Here is a 21,095-nt window from a genome sequence, read left to right as displayed (position 1 = left end):
AAAGGTCTAAAATCGAGGTGTTTCTAAGGCTATCTTCCTTCTGGAGGTTTCTGGGAAGGATCCGTTTCCTTGCCTGTTCCAGTTTCTAAAGGCTGCTGGCATTTCTTGGCTCATGGTCCCTTCCTCCATTTCAAAGCATATCACAACCACCTCTGCTTCCATTGTTAATCCCTTTTCAGCTTCTGACCTTCCTGTCTCCCTCTCATAAGGACCCTTGTGATTATATTGGATCCACCCAGATAAACTAGGCTAATCTTCCATCTAAAGATCCTTAATTTAATCACATCTATAAACGCCCTCTTGGCCATATAAAGTGACATCTTTACACATTACAGGGATAAGGACATGGACATCTTTTGGGGGCCATTATTCAGCCTACCGCAATCACTATAGCAGGGAACTCATAACTAACTGGAGAAGACACTCAGCTGATCCACACACTTATTTACTCATATTTAACCTACTTTTATAAAAACAGTTCATTGTATGGTTGCACATTTGGGCAAGTGCCAGTTCTCTGAACCTTGTGTGTCCTCCACCTGTAAAATGGAACTAATACCTACTTACCTAATAGACATGTCCTGAGGACTAAATGACATAGTGTACAAAGAACTGTTCCCACTCCATCATATAAGAGTACTGTGGGCATTGTGCTAAAAAGTGACTCTTGAGGGCAAAAGAAATAAACTTAATACTTCTGTTGCATGTTTGCAGTACACTGAAATTTCATTCTAGTTACATGGAAATTACTTGAATTAACTTGCATTCTTGAAGAGAGAGAGATAAATAATGTAAATAATATATGCCATTCTACCTATCATTCCACCCAATGGGCACATGAAAGAGTGACTGTAGACTACTTGCTTCTACTCTTTCTGAGTTAGGCTCTATTTTCTCATGCCTCCCATAGCATGAACCTTTTGAGATCAATTGTTTAAATATATGTACTCTTTTAGATATTATTGCAATTAATTCTTCATTAAATGTCTGTTTTTACATTATGAAGTAAACCTGACAAGAATATTAGTTTTTTAACACAATACCTAGCATGTAGTTGGTGTTCAATATATGACACCTATTATTATGCAAATAAACATTTGTTTAAAAAACAAGTGCTCAGCAATAAACTGGGAACATGTAATTGAGGGAGAACAGCCTAGTGGAATGAACAAATTTCAAAGTCAGATATATCTGAGTTCAAGTCCTGAGTTTTCCATTAGCTGTTTCCTTGGATATTTTCCTTAACCTCTCCAAGCCTCAATTCTATCATTTTAAAAATAGAAATTATAATCTGATCTATTTAGATGTGAGGATCAAATGAGAAATGTACTTAGACTCCTAGAATAGTTTCTGTCAATAAATAATAATTATTATTACCTAAATAAATACTTTCTTAATTTAAATATATTTAGCAAACAACTTTCTGAATAATAAATATAGGTATTATAGATAGAAAAAATAGAATTATTTAAATTCCATCTAATCACCTAGGTTTCTGAAGCATATGAACTTAAAGGACCTATGGCCCATTACAAATTGTTTATTACTAAGTGGATTTTGAGTACTTGTATCGGTCAGGCTACTTAAAGTCACATGCACAATCACTAATGTACCTTCAATGAAGGGGTTTATGAGAATACAAAGAAATACTAGTAGCACTGTTCTTAATGTTAACAACAGCACAGTCAACCTCTGTTCTAGATCTTCTGAGACTGGGAAATGCAATAGGATCTAAAGATAAGGGACTCAGTGTCCCTCTATTCAATAACTGTGGCTTGATTGACTCAACTTCTCTGTTTTCACCAAATATTTAATTTGAAAAGTACTCAAGCCACCACAAAGGTGCCTGAGTTTCCTCTTGCTGAGTCATTTAAAAATTATCTCTGATTCACAACAGCCAAGACATGGAAACAACCTAAATGTCCATTGACAGATGAATGGATAAAGAAGGAGTGGCACATATAAACAATGGAATATCACTCAGCCATAAAAAAGAATTAAATAATGCCATTTGCAGCAACATGGATGGACCTAGAGATTATCATACTAAGTGAAGTAAGTCAGACAGAGAAAGACAAATACCATATGAAATCACTGACATGTGGAATCTAAAAAAATAATACAAAGGAACTTATTTACAAAACAGAAACAGACTCACAGACATAGAAAACAAACTTATGGTTACCAAAGGGGAAAGCAGGGACGGGGGGTGGGGGATAAATTAGGAGTTTGGGATTAGCAGATACAAACTACTATATGTAAAATAGATAAACAATAAGGTCCTACTGTATAGCACAGGGAATTATTCACTATCCTGTGATAAACCATAATGAAAAAGAATATGAAAAAGAATGTATATGTAAGTATAACTGAATCACTTCGCTGTACAGTAGAAATTAATACAACATTGTAAATCAACTATACTTCAATAAAATAAATTAAAAAAAAAAAAAAAGGAAAATTACCTCTGGCTCCTGTTCATCCCTGATCCCATCCATACCAGCCAGGAGCAGTGCTGACCACAAAACAAAACAAAAAAATCTATCTTCAAAATGTGTCTGCATGGGCTTCCCTGGTGGCTCAGTGGTTGAGAATCTGCCTGCCAATGCAGGGGACACGGGTTTGAGCCCTGGTCTGGGAAGATCCCACATGCTGCGGAGCAACTAAGCCCGTGAGCCACAATTACTGAGCCTGCGCGTCTGGAGCCTGTGCTCCGCAACAAGAGAGGCCGCGATAGTGAGAGGCCCGCGCACCGCGATGAAGAGTGGTCCCCACTTGCCGCAGCTAGAGAAAGCCCTCGCACAGAAACGAAGACCCAACACAGCCATAAATAAATAAATTAATTAAAAAAAAATGTGTCTGCATGCTTTCAGAACTTTAATAACTACCTCTGCTGTCCACCCAAGTCCTAGCTCTAAACTATGTATAAGCCTCAAGGGCTTTTTTGCCTTTTTCTGCTTAAAGGCATGAGTAGGGACTACTTGCTCCTTTCCTACTTGCCACTGCATGGAAACTTGGGCCTACATTTCTATGTCTCATCATTCCAGCTATGCCTAAAAGTAGCAAGTAAAATGTTGTCTACCTCACAGACCCTATCCTCTGAGCTACACCTCAGTCATCTTTGGCTATTCAAGATTTTCAAAGACCTTCTTCTCAGGAGTGTTCCTAGATGTGAACCCATATATAAGCTAACTTGGAAGGAAGATAACTAAGGACAAAGGAATAACGATCAAAAGAAAACACAACAAAAAGAAGAAAGCACTATGCAGAGGAGAGAATTATTAAAAGAACATATTTTATAGAATCATAATATGTTTACTCCAGTCCCTGAAATCTCCACAACCTCCCACAGTTACCCTTGTATATTCTGATCCTAGGAACATACATTCTAGGAAGGCAGTGTCCTAAACTGTGGACTTTGAAGACTTGGCCTCCATGGTAATTAATTTCCATTTTTCATTTTTAATAATTCTCTTTCAAGAACTTAGTTTTCCATTTATTATGGTCTGGCTTATAATCAATTGTTACCTCTTTTATAGGTCTTTACACTTATGCATTCTTCAATTTTTCATTGTTTTTGGTGTTCAGTTTTGTTTGAGAAGAAATCTAAATGACTTTTGGAACCCATGTGGATACATGGAAGAAGTGTTTCTAGGTAGAGAGAATGGGAAGTGCAAAGGCTCTGGGGTGGGAGCTCAGCAAGAAGGTGGTAGAGATGGAGTGAAATGGGTGAAGTGGAGAGAGACAGGAGATTAAGCCAGGAGGAGGATCATGTAGGACTTTTAAAGGCATATTAATCAGACTTATTTTTTTGCAGATTTTTAAAAGAGGATACAAAACCCAGAAAATGTGAAAAATAATCCCTATATTCCCTCCTGTTGAGCAATTTTATCAGTTCCAATCTGTCTTTGATTAATGTCAGACTTGACTCCAGAAAAACATGTTGCTTTGAAAAAAGTTTTTCTTGGATTACAAAGGATTGAAATGTATTTAAATGTTTAAAAAACTATATCAGTGGGTTTTATTTAATTTCATATAACAGGATATCCAATCCAAGGAGTTTAAGAACAAAAGGAGAATAATTGCTTCACGTATCTAAAAAATCCAGTTTTTGGGTTCTACTGCATCTTGACTGGGGACCAAATGATGTCACCTGGACCCAGATTCTTTCTGTTCGATTCTGTTCATTCATCGTGCTCCTTTACTGCCAGATTCCATGTCTTCTCTTTGGAGGTGGCTGCTCTAACTCCAGACTTAGATTGTCTCTCAGTCAAATCCAATGGAAAAGAGGAAGAGATTTTGGGAAGTTCCAGCATCTTACTAATTCTGTCACATACAAATTCCTGAACTCATGGTTACAAATGGCTATAGTCCAGGGGATGAAATACACTTATTTCTTTCAGTGTGGATCACTTTCTTCCCTCTAATAGCGCATCCCTGAATGAATCTCCAAATGGCAGTACTAGAAACAGGGTGAATTGTTGAATAGCAAACAAACACAACCAAGGAAATATCCATTCATTTGTCTACCCCATCTTCCCATTCAATCACCTTCAAAAATATCTCTGCCTCCGTAGTAAACCTATACTATGTCCCAATGAAAACACACTCTCCTCTACCTTCCCAAAGCAATAACACCTAAAGTCCTGTTCATTTACAGATACAGCTCAAAGCCCAAAATATCTGTTTGGTGCACAGTCCTCTCAGCCAGACTTCTCTCTAACTCCTCTTGGCCTAGAAAACTAATGCTAAATAGTAAGTTTAATGAATCCCCAAACATCTAAAACACACTTTTTTTCCTAGGCTGCCATTGGGCAAGGGAAACAACACAAAGCAGTTTCTGGTATATAACTTACATTGTATCATATGTGAAGTATAAGGCAAGGACCCCTCAGTCTAGTAGTGAAATGCAGTTCCTTTGTCAACGAGTCTGGCTGTTCTAGATCTGCTCTCTGGAAGGATCTTTCTTCCACTGTTGAGGAGAAAATGGTTAATCACAGGTCAATAAACCACTTCTTCCCTAGTGGAAACAACAGGAAAGAATGACTTCCACCAGATCCCCTTGCACACAGGGATTCCCTATCTACAAAATGTTTTAGTAGGATATTTCTGACCCATCTATTTTTCTTATTGTAGGCAAACCTGAAATTTATGGATTCTTACCTATACTTGGTGTTTGCTTATATCTTTTGATATAAAGTTTGGTGTAAAGTAAGATCTATGATTTTATGAGTCTGCTTTGACAATCCAATCTATTGAGTTAACACGATTGTTTTCCATGACCACATCTGAGATGCCTCTTGTAATTCTTTATCAGTGTACTTTAACTTCAGGTTCTGGAGCCTGAGGATTATTTTAAGGTTTGAGCAACCCTAGCCTCTTGTTTGTAAGGCTTGGGATTTCTCTAATTTCTCTAAAATTTATTTAAACTCTTGATATACTTTTAATATATTTCCATTCACTCTATATCAAGGGATAGTAAACAAAGAGATATCAAGAAGAGTCAATCTTTAAATCTGGAAATCACCCTTGGATTTCCTGTCTTCTAAACGATTGCCAACAACTGTCAGAAGCTAGGAGGAAGTTATGAAACAGATTTTCTCTCAGTGCTTCCAGAGGAATCAACCTTGCCAACACCTTGATTTCAAACTTCTAGTCTCTGGAACTGTGAGACAATACATTTCTGTTGTTTTAACCATCCAAGCTTATGTATGTTGTTACAGCAGCCCCAGGAACCTAATACAGCCACAACGCACGGCCAATCTCTTTAGCCCTGAGCTGAATGTCCTTTTCCTTACTATTTGTACCTCTGGACTGCATCTTCTCAATAGGAGTAATTTGTCCCTGCCTCGGGCAACGTTTGCTTAAATGGAAGAATGTGAAAGGGACCTGAGATACTAGGTTACAATTTCCTCATCTACCATTCTTGCTAGGTCTCCCACCTCTGCTTTTGCTTGAGTCAATGTTAGTTTGGGGCAGAGACTCTGGCTTGCTAACCCTTGCCAATCTGGCTACTGTAGTAGCAGCTGTCTCAGACTTCAGACTGCAGGTAGAAAGGATCGTTATACTAAAATAATATTCTCTGATCCGCTTGCAGAGAGAACAGATCCACTTTAAAACGTTCTCATTCTTGTTTGACCTTCCTAAAGGCTCTAATAAGTTGAATTTTTCAAAACCAGGTCTCTCACCCTGTTTCCTTATTCAGCACAAGACAGTCAGTTTAACCAGTTGTCTTACACTTACAACTGCTACCTTCCAAGACTTGGATTGAGTGGCCCACACTGCCCTTCACGTGACTTCATGAGCTTGGCCAGGCTACATATAAGGTCTAGTCCCTGTTCAAAAGTTCACACAACCACTCAGATATAGCTCAAGTTGCTTCCACTTTGGTTATCTTTATTGTCTTTTCAGATGCAGTTGGACCAGGTCTCCAACAATATCTCTGTGACCCAATTTCCTACCTCAATGATCTGCCTAACTCTGTCCTGACTCCATTCTTAATAGGACCTCTCTTTACGGTGGGAAGATGGCTGCCACAAATATAAACCTACATTCTCTCTCATTTTAAGTCAATAAAATGTTAGCAAAATCATGGGTAATTCCATTCGTTTTGGTTTGGTCAAGTTCCCATTTCCAAATGAATCACAGTAGATGGGTCAATACCAAGCGCTGAATGACTTAGGTCTGAGTCATATGCTCTGGCTTCCACACCTCCAGAAACACGTGGACTAATAGTGAATGAGGACTAAATTCCCAAATGGCCATTTGTAGAAATGGTGAAAGAAGTCAGACAAAATGTATGATTCCATTTTATAAAATTGTAGAGAAGGTAAACTAATCTATAGAGACAGAAAGCAGATCAGTAGTTTAGGGACAGGGCTAGAAGGCAGGGATGGAACTGAAAAGGTTTCAAAGGGCATGAGGAAATTTTGAGTGGTGATAAATAAATTCACTATCATAATTGTGGCGATTTTTTCACAGGTGTGTTAATTTGTGTCAAAACTTAAATTATACAACTTAAATATTCCACTTTTCATGAGTATTTTGGTTGTTTGTTGTGGCCCTAATAATCCTAAGAATATTCTTGTATCTGTCTTTTAGTGCACATTATATGTATTTCTTTTGTCTATGCAACTCAGAGTGGGAATACTAGGTCATGGATATTTACATACTCTTAAAAAGTTCCCCTGGCCCCAACCCTGTAGTTTTAGACATCCGCTATAGATTAGTTGTAACTGTTATGGGATTTCATACAAATGCAATTGTATATAATGTACTCTTGTGTATGGCTTCATCTGCTCAGAGATTCATCTATATAGTTGCATATGTCAGGTGTTTTTTTTGTAATTGCTGAAACATATTCATTGTTGGAATATATTACAACTTATTTTCCCATTTACCTGCTGACGAGCATTTGGCTTGTTTCCAGTTTTGTGTTACTATGAATAAAACTGCTATGAACATTTGCATTATGGTCAAAGAACATCATCTCATCTTTTGGAATTCATTAAGGTTTCCTTTGTGGCCTGATACATAATCTACTCCTGTAAATATTCCATATGTGCTAGGAAATAATGTGTATTCTCCACGTGTCAAGTAATTCTACATAAATTTAGTAGTTCAAACTTATTATTTAGGCATATATCTGCTTATTTTTTTCTCTGCTGCATCCATTAGTTTCTCAGAGGGTTTTAACATATCCAGTTACAATTTATCTATTTCCCTGTACTGTTGTTTGTTGTTGCTTGGTTTATTTTTAGATTGTAATGTTAGAAGACATGTACATTCGTGATGGACATATCTTGTTGTTCTATTGTTCCTTTTACCAGTATACACCACTCATTTTCCCTTATGCATTTTTTTTTCCTGTTTGGCCTTCAATTCTATTTTGTTGTGTATTAAAATTGCTACCCCAGCTTGTTTTAGTTCATATTTACTGGTAGACTTCTTGTCATAGTTTTATTGTTGGACCTTGTATTTATAATTCAATGTAATATATATGTATAATTTAATTAAATATAATTAAAATATTTAAAAAAACCCTATTTTGTTAGGTTTAACCCATTTACATTCACTTTAATTACTGCTACATTAGCCCTTTAGTTTAACACCGTCTTTTGTACTGCACTTTCTATTTATTAGCCCTGTCTTCATTACTACATTTCATTGGATAGAGTGAATTTTCTTCTGATGGATTACAAGCCATAAATTTTTTGTGTATAATTGTAGTATCTATTTTTAACCTAAGTCCCATAATCATGTTTATTTACCCTATTGGTGTCTTAAACTTTATGTTTTGAGTATTTGAGTAGATACTATACCATTATCAAGATCTCATGTCCCTTTGGACTCTACCTCCCTTCCCTGCTTTAAGCTGGATATATTTTCTTTCTTAGAGTAAACTTATTATCCAGTAGGCATGAGATTTGGAAGAGAGGATGGGAGGAATGAATGCCTGTGGATGTGATGTTCAGTAGACCACTGGACTCATAGGTCGGGGGCATAGAGAAAATCTGGGCTGGACATTTGGAATCACATATAGCTAAAAACCACTGCTCCAAGAAGAGGGGGAAGAGAGAACACTAGATTTTAAGGTATAAGCAGAGAAAAAGCCTGCAAATGACACTGTAGATCCACCTAAGGAAATGGTGTCATACAAAGGGACCATTTTAAATGTACACACTATATCTACTGCCCAGGAATTAATTTTACAGATATCGCTATTAGGTGTAGGTGCAATTCTGCTGACAGCCCAGTTACGCTGATTCCACTTCCAAGGGGCAGTCACCTGCCAGAGCCCATCAAAAACAGGACTCTGGTCAGGAGTGGCCTTGCTGTGGTTACAGATCTTTTTTGTGGCCTCTTTCAATTCTATGCAGAATTCTCCCTCAATTCTTAGGAAGAATGGGGGAGAAACTCCATATTCCTCAAATAGATCCTACTACACTGCCTGCAACTTTACAAAGCAAGAGGTTCACTTGAATTAACTGCTGAGATGGCCACCCATCACCCATACTTTAGTAAGGATTAATTTAATCAGAATATGCTCCTAATATCAGAAACTAAAGCCACAGGGGAAAGAAGGAGTAAAGAAGACTGAGTTTTAACCATGTAAGTCTTTAAGAAAGGGCAAAGTAGAATGGTTTGGTAAGGGGTATTCTGCTCAAGGCAGAAACATGAAGGTAACAGGTTCTTACAGAATATATATGCTACTTAGTGGGAAATATGCTATCCATTACTATAGTCACAGAATTCATCAAGAAAAGTATCAAGTCTTCAGAGACTTTTAGGTGTTAATATCTCATCTTATGCTACCTCCTAATGGCAGTGAAGAGCAACAGTGAGGTAGTACAATTTTAAGGTCTTAGTTTGAGTTATTTGTGCATTTTGATAATTTAATTTATTAAATAAATTTATACACTTAATACTTAATAAATATATATTATTTTAGCTTATTTATGTACCTGATGCCTATGGAACAAGCATTCATACTATATTTCTAATAATTTGTTTGCTATCATGACCATCATTGACATTACTTCTGCTAACACGTATATAAATCAAATAATAAACATCAAATACAAGCCCAAATCTTGCAATTACATTAATAACTAACATCTATTATTTACTATGTGCCAAGAACTGTCCTAAGCAATTTAAATCTATTAATATATTTAATATAAATATATAACATATTTCCATTTGCTGAATTTATTTAAACAGACCAATTTAGAAATGTCATAGAATTAAACAAAACTTGACATGTAAACATACTGTCATGTTCCTGAAACAGACGTTGATACCTGATAAAAGTTAATAATTGCTTGTTGGAAAGCTGTCCATAAATAAGGCCAGTCTTCAGCAAACCTAAAAATATTTTGTTTCTTTAGCTTTTCTAGTCTGACAATGCAATACTATCAAACTACAATCAAATATAATAAAGACAACATTGGATGGATCCATCAGTACCACTGGTTACAGCTGTTAAAACTGTTTCATTCTTGGAGACACATAAAAACAATTAAGCCAATCACATCAAATAATTTTCATGGCTTAAAAAAAATCACAATTCACTGAGTGACGTTAATTATGGTTGTGGTCAAAACTTTTGGTAAAGGCTATTTACAGCATGCATGGCTGAGCATGCACTATTTATAAAGATACTTGCCAAAAAAAGAAGATGTGGTACATAGATACAATGGACTATTACTCAGCCATAAAAAGGAACGGAATTGGGTCATTTGTAGAGATGTGGATGGATCTAGAGACTGTTATACAGAGTGAAGTAAGTCAGAAAGAGAAAAACAAATATCGTATATTAACGCATATATGTGGAACCTAGAAAAATGGTACAGATGAGCCGGTTTGCAGGGCAGAAGTTGAGACACAGATGCAGAGAACAAACGTATGGACACCAAGGGGGGAAAGCGGGGATGGGGGGTGGTGGCGGTGGGATGAATTGGGCAATTGGGATTGACATATATACACTAATATGTATAAAATAGATAATAAGAACATGCTGTATAAAAATAAATTTTTAAAAGAAAAAGATACTTGCCAATTTGTTATAAGAGATATATATATCCATTATAAGACATACACATAAATATGTTACATACATGTTACATATATATATATATATATATATATCCCCTTTTAATAACTTTATGAGGAAAGTATTTTCCCCAACCTGCAGATGGGGAAACTGAGGACATATAGGTTAAGCAACTTCCCCTAAGTTATACTAGCAAGGGTGGTACCAGTATGTGAATCCAGGTAGATTCATAACTTAAACTCCTAATTATTTCACTACACTGACTTCCAACTGTGTACGTATATAAAATTTCACATTTGAGTTTGTCTCATTTTCTTAACTGAGTTTCTGTCACTCTGGGTTGGAAATGTATCACTGTTAGGAACTAAGTTAACATGTATCTTTCTCAGGTCATTGCTTATAAAATTACCCGCCAGCTCTTCTTTCTTTGTGGGGGCAGAAATTTCTTGATATGCTATTATATTTTTCATTTTAACACTAAAAGGCAATTCAGGATAAGGTTTTAAAAATTATCAATTTAATACTGAATATTTAGAAATATGGTACACACAGACACCACAGTAATGTAAAATGCATACAATTATCAACTATTTTATGAAAACTTAACATGGATGGCTGACATCTTCCAAAAGATAAAACTCTAGGCAAAGGTACCAGATATATCTGAGTTTTCATTTTAAATACGATTTAGTCATGCAGACAATTAGGTTTTTAAAAAAATAAATATGACAAATATATGGATTTCTGAAGTATAAACTGACATACAAATCTATATATTTTCATAATATTTTTCATTAAAGCATCCTTAAAGAAGCATTCTGTAACATGAAGTTGAGAGCTCAAATTAGATGAAAGGCATGAGGTTTTAATAGAACTGAGTAATTCACATACCAAACATCTACATAAAAGTAAAGACAAAATTGCAAACATATTTGCTTTATCCTCCAAGTCATCAACTTCATAAAATTACTTACTGGAATAATTATTATAAGATAAAATTCCCAATTCTGAATGTTAGTAAGGACACACATATAGGAGCAGTATGAGAAAAAGTTAATTCTTCCTTCTGAGAAGGAGTGAAGGAGTAGCATAATTGTCCCTTGGGGATTGTCAAAGCTTTCCTAGAACTCCGAGGGAGTAGATTCTTTTGTAAAACAGCAAGAACTAAAACTACATCCCCTTATTAGTACATAAACCTATGATAAGCTTTCTTTTTCAAACTTACAGATGCTCACAACTGTGAAACACAGGTTAGTGAATTGGGCTAAAATGCCCCTACCCTCCATTTCCCCCAAATGGCAGTTTCAAAGGAAAAACTACCCATTGCCTTTTTCACCTGAACAGCTTGAATAAAATTTATATTATGAATTTAAAAAGAAGAAATAATCACCTCACACATAAGCAAGCTTGATGGAACTTAACATGGAATAAATACTAGGTATCAGAAGGGCATATTCCTTAATGGAAGTTAAAACATCAAAATTAATTGGATTATATCACTAATTTAAAAGTTAACACGGGAGAGATAAGAGGATTTTCTTGAAGGAATTTAGAGCAGTGGTCCCTAACCCTGACTACAAATTAGAATCACTCTGAGAGCCTTTGGAAAAACTGAAGCATGGCTCTACCCATAAGAAATTCAGATTTAATTGTTGTAGGGTGGGGTCTAGATGATTCTAATATGAAATGAGGGTTGAGACACACTGATTTGGAAAAGTTATTGATTACTCAGGGTGAATTTGATTTAAATAAATTATTCAAAATATGAGCACTTCCCACATTATAGGCACTGTTCTAAGTGCTAATGTGGAGAAAATTCTTTTTACTATAAAAATCATTGGATATTAATATATCTTTTATCTTTTGAATAGTTACATAATTTTACTAAATTATTACTCAAAGCTTTTATTATGGTCTGCTGTCATAAAAGATTTCCTTCTACTTTTTTGAAATATCCTCACTTGATATTATAACAGAATAGATCAAACTCAAACTTCTTCTCAAGATATATGTAGAGAATGTAACAATAACAATTTCATGTTTCAAGTCATGGTATATGAGGTATTCTCCACCTTATATCTGGAGTCACAAAGCTATAATTTAAAAACTGAAATCAGGTATTGCTTTAGTGAATCAAAAATGTACTACCAGTGGTGTCAGTGCTTGCTTTATATTGCCTAAAAAATAATCTATGACAGCGCCTCAGAGAACCTAGTAAGAGTAGGTCTTTAATGCAGACCATGTTTCTTATGACCTATTTATAAAACATCCTTTTAAGAAAAAAGTTACAGGAATATGGTTTTTGAAACATAATTAGAAATTAATTATCTCAAAGGAACAGAAATACAGTTTTTGAAATGCTACATAATTAGAAATTAGTTACTATCCCAAGATGATAGCTTGAGATTTAACATTTTAAATTAAAGCCAACTTTATTAGGTATTATAAAACGCATTTTAACTCATGAAAAAAGTCAGATTTAATAAATTTGATTTGTATCTACTCTTCAAACTAACATTTTTCAGGTTTAAATTTGCTAAAACCAACTGACTAATTTATTAATCATATACTAGGCTAATTATCTTTTTTCTAGCTGGACAACAGGCCAAAAATGATGAAATTTTGGTTAAACCATAATATATGCATGTATAGAAAAATGCAATAGCAATTTATTTTCCATACTTGATGGACTTAAAACAGCGTTAAATTTTTTGTGGAAGCTCAGCAGTCAAAATAAATATTTAATAAAAATATACACCATAAGATATCAAGAACTTAGTGTTTAAAAATAAACTTTGTCACATTGTTTTGCCTTCAGTTAAACAGGACTCAATTTAGGTATCTAAGGCATCTAAGAATAATTAAGGTATGTTTTTGGAAACAAAATTAAAATTCAAGTAACACTAGAAAGATAACACTAAGATGAAAGAGAAACTTACTATGTTTTAGCTCAAAAGTTTAATCAAGTTATAGTTACTGGGACTTCTCAATATGACTACGACCCTAATAAACAGGAATAGTTTGGGAAATAAAAGTCAAAGAGTCATGATTATGTGGTTCATGCTGTGAAACCCTCAGTACGTAAAAAAATGAAAATACAGTATATATGAGCACCATCAGAAATGTGTGTGCGTATATGTATTTAAAACTTTACCTGATTAAAAATTGCCATTTAGAGTGAAGTTAAGGACAGGCACACAGTTATGAAAATACATTCTTAAGCTAACATGTCATATGACTTATTTTAAAATGTTTAATCTGGCGTTCCTTGTAAAAATCAAAAAAAGAATACAACATAAAGAAAGCCAGCCAGTATTCTTTTGTAGTGCAAAGTCCCTTAGAAATAGAAGGTTACTGAAGAAAAAGAATGTTCAATAAATGTTTTCAAATCCATAGTCAAATTCCAATAGTTAAAGGAAAAATGAAGTTAGCTAATAAATATGAATTCACAGAATAAACCAGCACATGTTGGATTTGCCCCCATGGGATTACCATTCAGGCCTCAGATTGTTTTTAACTGAGGGTAATCAATATTATTCTGCTGAAAGAATCTTCCTTCTATGAGAAAAGATACAAATTTGCCACCTGTAATTTCTGCTATAGTCACCAAAACTCTAAAAACTACTGTCATATATAATACATACCCTGGGGTAATGAAAGGGTCTTTAATGAAAATCTTATTTTGATCCTATGTAGAGGCAGCTTATGATAGACTGCTAGTATCCTTGCTAATTTTCAAAGCTCTCAGTATAAGTAATCACATGATATAGACTGAAGTTCTTTGAAACCACTGTCACGTGATAAAGGGTAATGCTATTCACCATTTAAAATACGTTCAATCTCTTCTAGTCTTTTTAAAGCAGCAACTCTTTTCTTCTCAATTTCTTTGATTTCTTTTGTTGTTTTGTGGGGTGTTTCTTTGTCTGTATTTTTTCCTAACTGTTTGTTGGATTTCAACTGACTTTTATTATCACTTGTTTTTATTATCTGTGTGGGTCTGGGTTTACTTTTGATTTCTTTTTCATTTTCAGTTGGAATTTTGTCTCCTTCTATACCTGAAGTCTTACCAGCTGGGAATACTGGCTGTTCTACAAAACTAGATGAAGAAATTTTATCCCTGACTATACTCAAATGGCGTTGAATATATTCTTCATGTGGTGCTAATGCCAATGTTTCAACCAGGCATCTTTCAGCTTTTAATAAGTCCTTCTCTTCAAAATAAACAACACAAAGATTGTGTTTTCCTTGCACATTGCTTGGATCCATCTCCAAAATCTTTTCAAAACATTTTTTTGCTCCAAGTATATCTTTCTTTTGATTCATCAGAATGTCTCCTTTTAAAATGAGACCTTTGATATGATCAGGATGGTATCTGAGTAACTCTTCCAAGATTGGCAAAGCCATTAATTCCTTTGCAGTCTGGGAATACAAGAGAGCCAGATTAAACAGAGCACTTCTGAAATCGGCTTGTAATTTTATGGCTTTCTTCATCCACATCTCTGCTTCAGTGTCCTTTTTGTCATCCATGGCAAGCATTCCTAGATTGAAATAACCATTAGCATCTAGTGGCTCCTCATTTACATAGCTTAGAAGTCGTTTTCTAGCTTCAGGTCTGAGTTTAACCTCACCTAAGAATTTAAAAAGAAAAAAAATTATATTATGAGCAAATGAATAATTCTGAGGAACAAAGCCACTTGCAAGTATTTATCTAGATTACAAAAAGACAGCATCAAAACAATTAACTGCCGTACCTAAATTAAAAAACAGAAAGAAAAAATCTCAAAGTTTTCATAGGAAAGACGTGTATGAGCACTGAAATGGTAGCTCATTTCGTTTCCTTTAAAGCAGCAAAAGTGCCTCAAAAACTAAAAGGAGAGCCAAAGCAATCTTGAGGGAAAAAAACGGAGCTGGAGGAATCAGCCTCCCTGACTTCAGACTATACAAAGCTACAGTAATCAAGACAATATGGTACTGTCACAAAAACAGAAATATAGATCAGTGGAACAGGATAGAAAGCCAAGAGATAAACCCACACATATATGGTCAACTAATCTATGACAAGGAGGCAAGGATATACAATGGTGAAAAGACAGTCTCTTCAATAAGTGGTGCTGGAAAACTGGACAGCTACACGTAAAAGAATGAAATTAGAACACTCCCTAACACCATACACAAAAATAAACTCAAAATGGATTAGAGACCTAAATGTAAAACCGGACACGATAAAACTCTTAGAGGAAAACATAGGAAGAACACTCTTTGACAGAAATCACAGCAAGATCTTTTTTGACCCACCTCCTAGAGTAATGGACACAAAACCAGAAATAAACAAATGGGACCTAATGAAACTTCAAAGCTTTTGCACAGCAAAGGAAACTATAAACAAAATGAAAAGACAACCCTCAGAATGGGAGAAAATTTTTGCAAATGAATCAACAGACAAAGGATTAATCTCCAAAATATATAAACAGCTCATGCAGCTCAATATTAAAAAAACCAAACAACCCAATCAAAAAATGGGCAGAAAATCTAAATAGACACCTCTCCAAAGAAGACAAACAGATGGCTGAGAGGCACATGAAAAGCTGCTCAACATCACTAATTATTAGAGAAACGCAAATCAAAACTACAATGAGCTATCACCTCACACTGGTTAGGATGGGCATCATCAGAAAATCTACAAACAACAAATGCTGGAGAGGGTGTACAGAAAAGGGAACCCTCTTGCACTGTTGGTGGGAATGTAAACTGATACAGCCACTATGGAGAACAGTATGGAGGTTCCTTAAAAAACTAAAAATAGAATTACCATGTGACCCAGCAATCCCACTACTGGGCATTTACCCAGAGAAAACCATAATTCAAAAAGACACATGTGCCCCAATGTTCACTGCAGCACTATTTACAATAGCCAGGTCATGGAAGCAACCTAAATGTCCATCGATAGGCAAATGAATAAAGAAGATGTGGTACATATATACAATGGAATATTACTCAGCCATAAAAAGGAATGAAATTGGGTCATTTGTAGAGATGTGGATGGACCTAGAGACTGTCATACAGAGTGAAGTAAGTCAGAAAGAGAAAAACAAATATCGTATATTAACGCATATATGTGGAATATAGAAAAATGGTACAGATGAACTGGTTTGCAAGGCAGAAATAGAGACAGAGATGTAGAGAACAAACGTATGGACACCAAGGGGGGCACATTGGGGGGTGGTGGTGGTGGGATGAATTGGGAGATTGGGATTGACATGTATACACTAATATGTATAAAATAGATAACTAATAAGAACCTCCTATATAAAAAATAAATAAATAAAATTTAAAAAAAACCAAAACGAAAACAAACAAACAAACAAAAACAAACTAAAAGGGATGAAATATCGCCTGATAGTTTAGATTCTAACTGGGAGTAGACGAAGAATAGAGAATTAAGAGGAAGAGGCATGGGATTTGCCAACAAAAACATAGTTCAATCTTGATTCTGTTAATGTTATGACTTTATGCACTAAACAAATTATTAACTTGTCTGGGTTAACCTACTGAATTTTCTAATAATTACATGAGATATATAAAAAATGCTTAGCAAATAGTAACTATGACTGGATAAACAAAATGTTCTAATCTTATTAAATCAGATATTTTTTGTATGTTATTTAAAATTTTTTAGGACTTTTCAAAGGTAAAAATACACCATTATATATAAAGCTTATAAATATAAATCAGGTTTTAGGAAACAAATATTTATTGAGATAATTTCTATTGCAAATAAATACAACGAAATTCAATTTCTAAAACTACACACCCCAGGGTGCAGTCTTGTGTCAGACAATGGTCACCTTTCATGATTACTAAGGTTAGCTAACTTTACAAAAACATTAGTTTCCTAAACTTAGCTTTTTTGAATAACAGGCATAAAGATCTTCCTCTATTCTTTTATGTGACAATATGATAAATAAAGAAAATGTGAAATTTTAAGGCTTAAGTTCTTGTCTTGGACTAGTTACTAACCTAGCCATATAAAGTTAGGGTAGTTATTACATCTGTTTGGTCCTCACTCTCTAATCTACAAAACAGATGACTGGCAAAAACAAACTCAAAGGCCCTCTTTAGCTATAAAATATGATTTTATGATTCTTACATTTTTTGCAAAAGTTTTATAAAAGTATCTAACAATTAATAGATTTTTCCAAACATAAAAATTACGATTATAAATTATATATATTGCCTTCTGAAGCAGTACTAAAATGTATCAAAGATCCTGATTTATTGTGATGAATAATTTAGTTTTGCTAAATTTATAGAAAATACAGGAAATTATAATAACATCTCAGAAAACAGAAAACTGGATACAAAATGATATCAGAAGTATTTGGACTTATAAATCAAGAGAAAATAGAATACTATTTTGTCTAAAACATATAATGCTCTTGGCTCCCTAGAAATAATTACCCAAAAATTTTTACAAATTCAGATGATTTGAATAGTATATTTATACATAAGATATATTTCCATGAATAAAATGACAAAATAGATAAATATGGCATTGCTTAATAGATTGTCTGAAAAATCAGTTTTAACATATACCAGAAGAACTAACAATTAGTATTGTCATATATGTTAAGGTTATTACTTGAAAAGTTTACTTCAAGTATTCTAAATATTCCTATAAATTATTTACGCAGTTTTGATATAAACCATCCATTCATAAAGTGTTTGCTGCGGGTAACATTAGGTTTTATTATATTTCAAACTAGAATACGTTTAAATATAGAAATATTTTGAAAAAACGTACCTGATTCTTGCATTAATATAGCAGAATTGAATAATGCTAGCTTATGCTTTGGATTTAGTTCTAAAGCATGATTAAAGTTTTTTAGGGCTTCGTTTGGTTCTTTAAGTTCAATATGAACAATCGCCAAGTTGTACCAAAGATCTGCATTGTTTTTGTCCAGCTCTAGTGCTTTAAGATATGCTTCTTTTGCTTTGACAGGTTTATTCATTTTTAAAAGCAATTCTCCTCTGTGGAAAAATCAAACACAGCTTCACTTACGTAACCATGTCAGTCTATACATACTATTTTTCACAAGTTTTAAGCTTTTCCACATATTCACAGCTTTCCTTTTAACTTAGGTTCTTAAAATTTTCTTTTAAAAATAACTGAAAATGTCCTTAAACCTGAACACATTAGTTTAGCAAATCTGGCTTGATATGTTTTCAAATATTATTAAAGAAGGAAAAAGCATGCCTGACGCTAGAGGGTAAGATGTCGGGAGGTATCCAAGAAAGGGGAACAGAGAAAATATATTCTTTGAATATATCTTGAAAAACAGCAGACTAGTCTACATCAGAAAAATGATAGCAACTAGAGTGGGAGATCAATTTGTCAGGAGATGAAGTAACAGCATTTGAAGGAATATAAATACAGTAGTGATGGGGAAATTCCAGTATTCAAATCTGTTAGCAATGTCTCACTATACAAAAAGAAGAACATTAGAAATTGTTTACCCCTGAAAATTATTTAGTTTTCTTCGATGTATTATAAAATGACCATTCGTTAAAAAAAAAAAAAAAGGAATTTAAAAAGCCGATCTGGTAGGACTGAAGGGCAATAGCGCCACCTGTAGATACTTTTGAGGAACACATCTGGAACTAATGATCACAGTTTGAAAATCATTTTACAAATCATTCTAATATGGTTACATTTTCTGTTACAGAGCTTTCAAAAGTCATTTTTACATATGTGCAAATCAGTTTAAGTACTGAAATGAGAGTTACTTTTATTATAATACTACTCTTTCCTGAAGTATTAGCATAGGCATGAAATCAAACTATTAATATTCCCAATTTCTAGAGTAAGTGTCCAAAATGTGATTTTTTTAAATGCAGAGATTATTAATTCTTTATAAATTAACATATGACAGGTTTTATTTATAGATACAACCCCAGTAAACTTAGTGAATTTCAGCAAGCACTAGATAAGCCTGAACAAAGACAGCTTCCAGCTATGAACGGATTTTATTTCAAAAACTTAAATTCTGAATGCATTTTCCCCATATAAACAATGTGACAAATTATAATTAGGTTTCTGGAGTAGGCTGCAAAACAAAGTTTAACATAAAATTTTCCTCAGGTACAATACAAATGATAAGACTTACATGAGAAAATATATCAAGTTCTAACATGTATTGCAAAAATTTTTTTACTGGCAACTAAAAAGTTTCTTTGTAGTAACAATAACCAGTCAATTCTCAGTATTAATTTAAGAAAGCTCTTGAGAGTTCGATATTATATAATTATTTCTTAATTAATTTTATATATAATGATTTCTTAATTATACAATGATTTCTTAATTATTCTATAATAATTAAGAATAACTTCTTGTAAAAATAACTTATTTTCTAACAATTAAGAATTATAAAAGGTAAATTTCAGCTGTTTTAAATAAAAATGAATTTGGTGATGAGAAGCAAATGAAATTAAAGAGGAGCTTTTCTTACCCTTCCTTTTGTATAAATAAACCTAAGTTTGCTATTATAAGTTATGGACTCCCTTGTCAATTTAAAATCAAATCAATTAAATTTGTTAGTCTAAAACAGGCTATATTTCTATGCTCTTGGTTGCTAACTAAGATTTACTAGAAGAAGAAAAAAAAGCCAAATTAGTCAAAATAGCTTAAAAGTATATGCAGATGCAACTTTAATCTTCTATAGTGAAAGCCTAAAGCGAACTACAACACCTGCTAATGTAAGCCTGCTTGAAGTCGGGTCTCATGCTTATTGCTTGTCGGTACAGCTGATCCGCTTCTTCCAGTCGGGACTCATTTGCTCGTATCAGGTTGGCCAGATTAATGTAAACATTTAAGTGGTTAGGTGCAATTCTGGCTGCATATTTTTTACCAGGAATAATCTGTTAAAAAAAAGTGTTTTTATAATTTGACATTTCAGTACCAAATAAAATCTGAAGTAAGCAGTCCTAGTGTTTTATTTAAAATTTACATAGAACATAAAAAGATACACTGCAATACTAAAATAATACATAAAAAATGTGAAATAATCTGCAGTATCCACAAAATGTAAGTAAAATAATTATTGTTTAGTAGCAATGAAGGTTGTATTTTTTCATTCATGCCAGCTCAATAGATTACTGTTAGATTTTTATATATGTATTATTTTATGAAGTCATAGAAATCAGAACTTCTAGAGGCTAAGGTCCCTTGGTATGTTTGAGTCAGACCAGGAATAGAACTTGGATCTTTTCTCTCAGTCTACTGTATTTGTTACACCATGTCACCTTTCATGTTGTCAGCAAAATATTTCCTGGTTGTGATAACAGGGTAGTTAATTTTACTTCAGAGTTATACTAAACCCTCACTTGTTTGGTGGAGTTAGGAAATAAAATTCTCTAATTAACTGATTATTCGGGTTAAGTAAAGGTTATTATATATAATATATATGAACCCAAATTCTCAATGAACATAATAAATTATATCTGATAAAAATCTTTATTGAACACAATTTAACTTCAGGATCTT

The 21,095-nt window shown here is 33.9% G+C and overlaps 1 protein-coding gene across 5 annotated transcripts in view; it reads right to left on the bottom strand.

The window, feature by feature from the left end:
• TMTC3 (transmembrane O-mannosyltransferase targeting cadherins 3) overlaps positions 1–21,095 on the bottom strand; it is a 166,605-nt gene that overhangs the window by 89,327 nt on the left and 56,183 nt on the right. Inside the window, exons 12-16 of one of the 5 annotated variants that reach the window (XR_009505425.1) lie at positions 20,301–20,470; positions 18,357–18,583; positions 14,377–15,183; positions 4,857–4,972; positions 2,466–2,515 (exon numbers count right to left, since the gene is read on the bottom strand). Coding sequence is in view for 4 of the 5 variants with exons in the window: in XM_059936639.1 (XP_059792622.1) it covers positions 4,863–4,972; positions 14,377–15,183; positions 18,357–18,583; positions 20,301–20,470 (1,314 nt within the window). In the remaining variant the exon portion in view is untranslated. Of the gene's footprint in view, positions 1–2,465; positions 2,516–4,852; positions 4,973–13,063; positions 15,184–18,356; positions 18,584–20,300; positions 20,471–21,095 lie in introns of those variants that run through there. The other 4 variants (XM_059936639.1, XM_059936638.1, XM_059936642.1 and 1 more) reach the window with 4 other exon arrangements.

This window comes from Balaenoptera ricei, chromosome 10 (assembly GCF_028023285.1).
Source record: "Balaenoptera ricei isolate mBalRic1 chromosome 10, mBalRic1.hap2, whole genome shotgun sequence".
In the NCBI taxonomy this organism is placed as follows: domain Eukaryota; kingdom Metazoa; phylum Chordata; class Mammalia; order Artiodactyla; family Balaenopteridae; genus Balaenoptera; species Balaenoptera ricei.
Note: the sequence above shows the minus strand (reverse complement) of the source record. Positions and strands in the feature narration are given on the sequence as shown.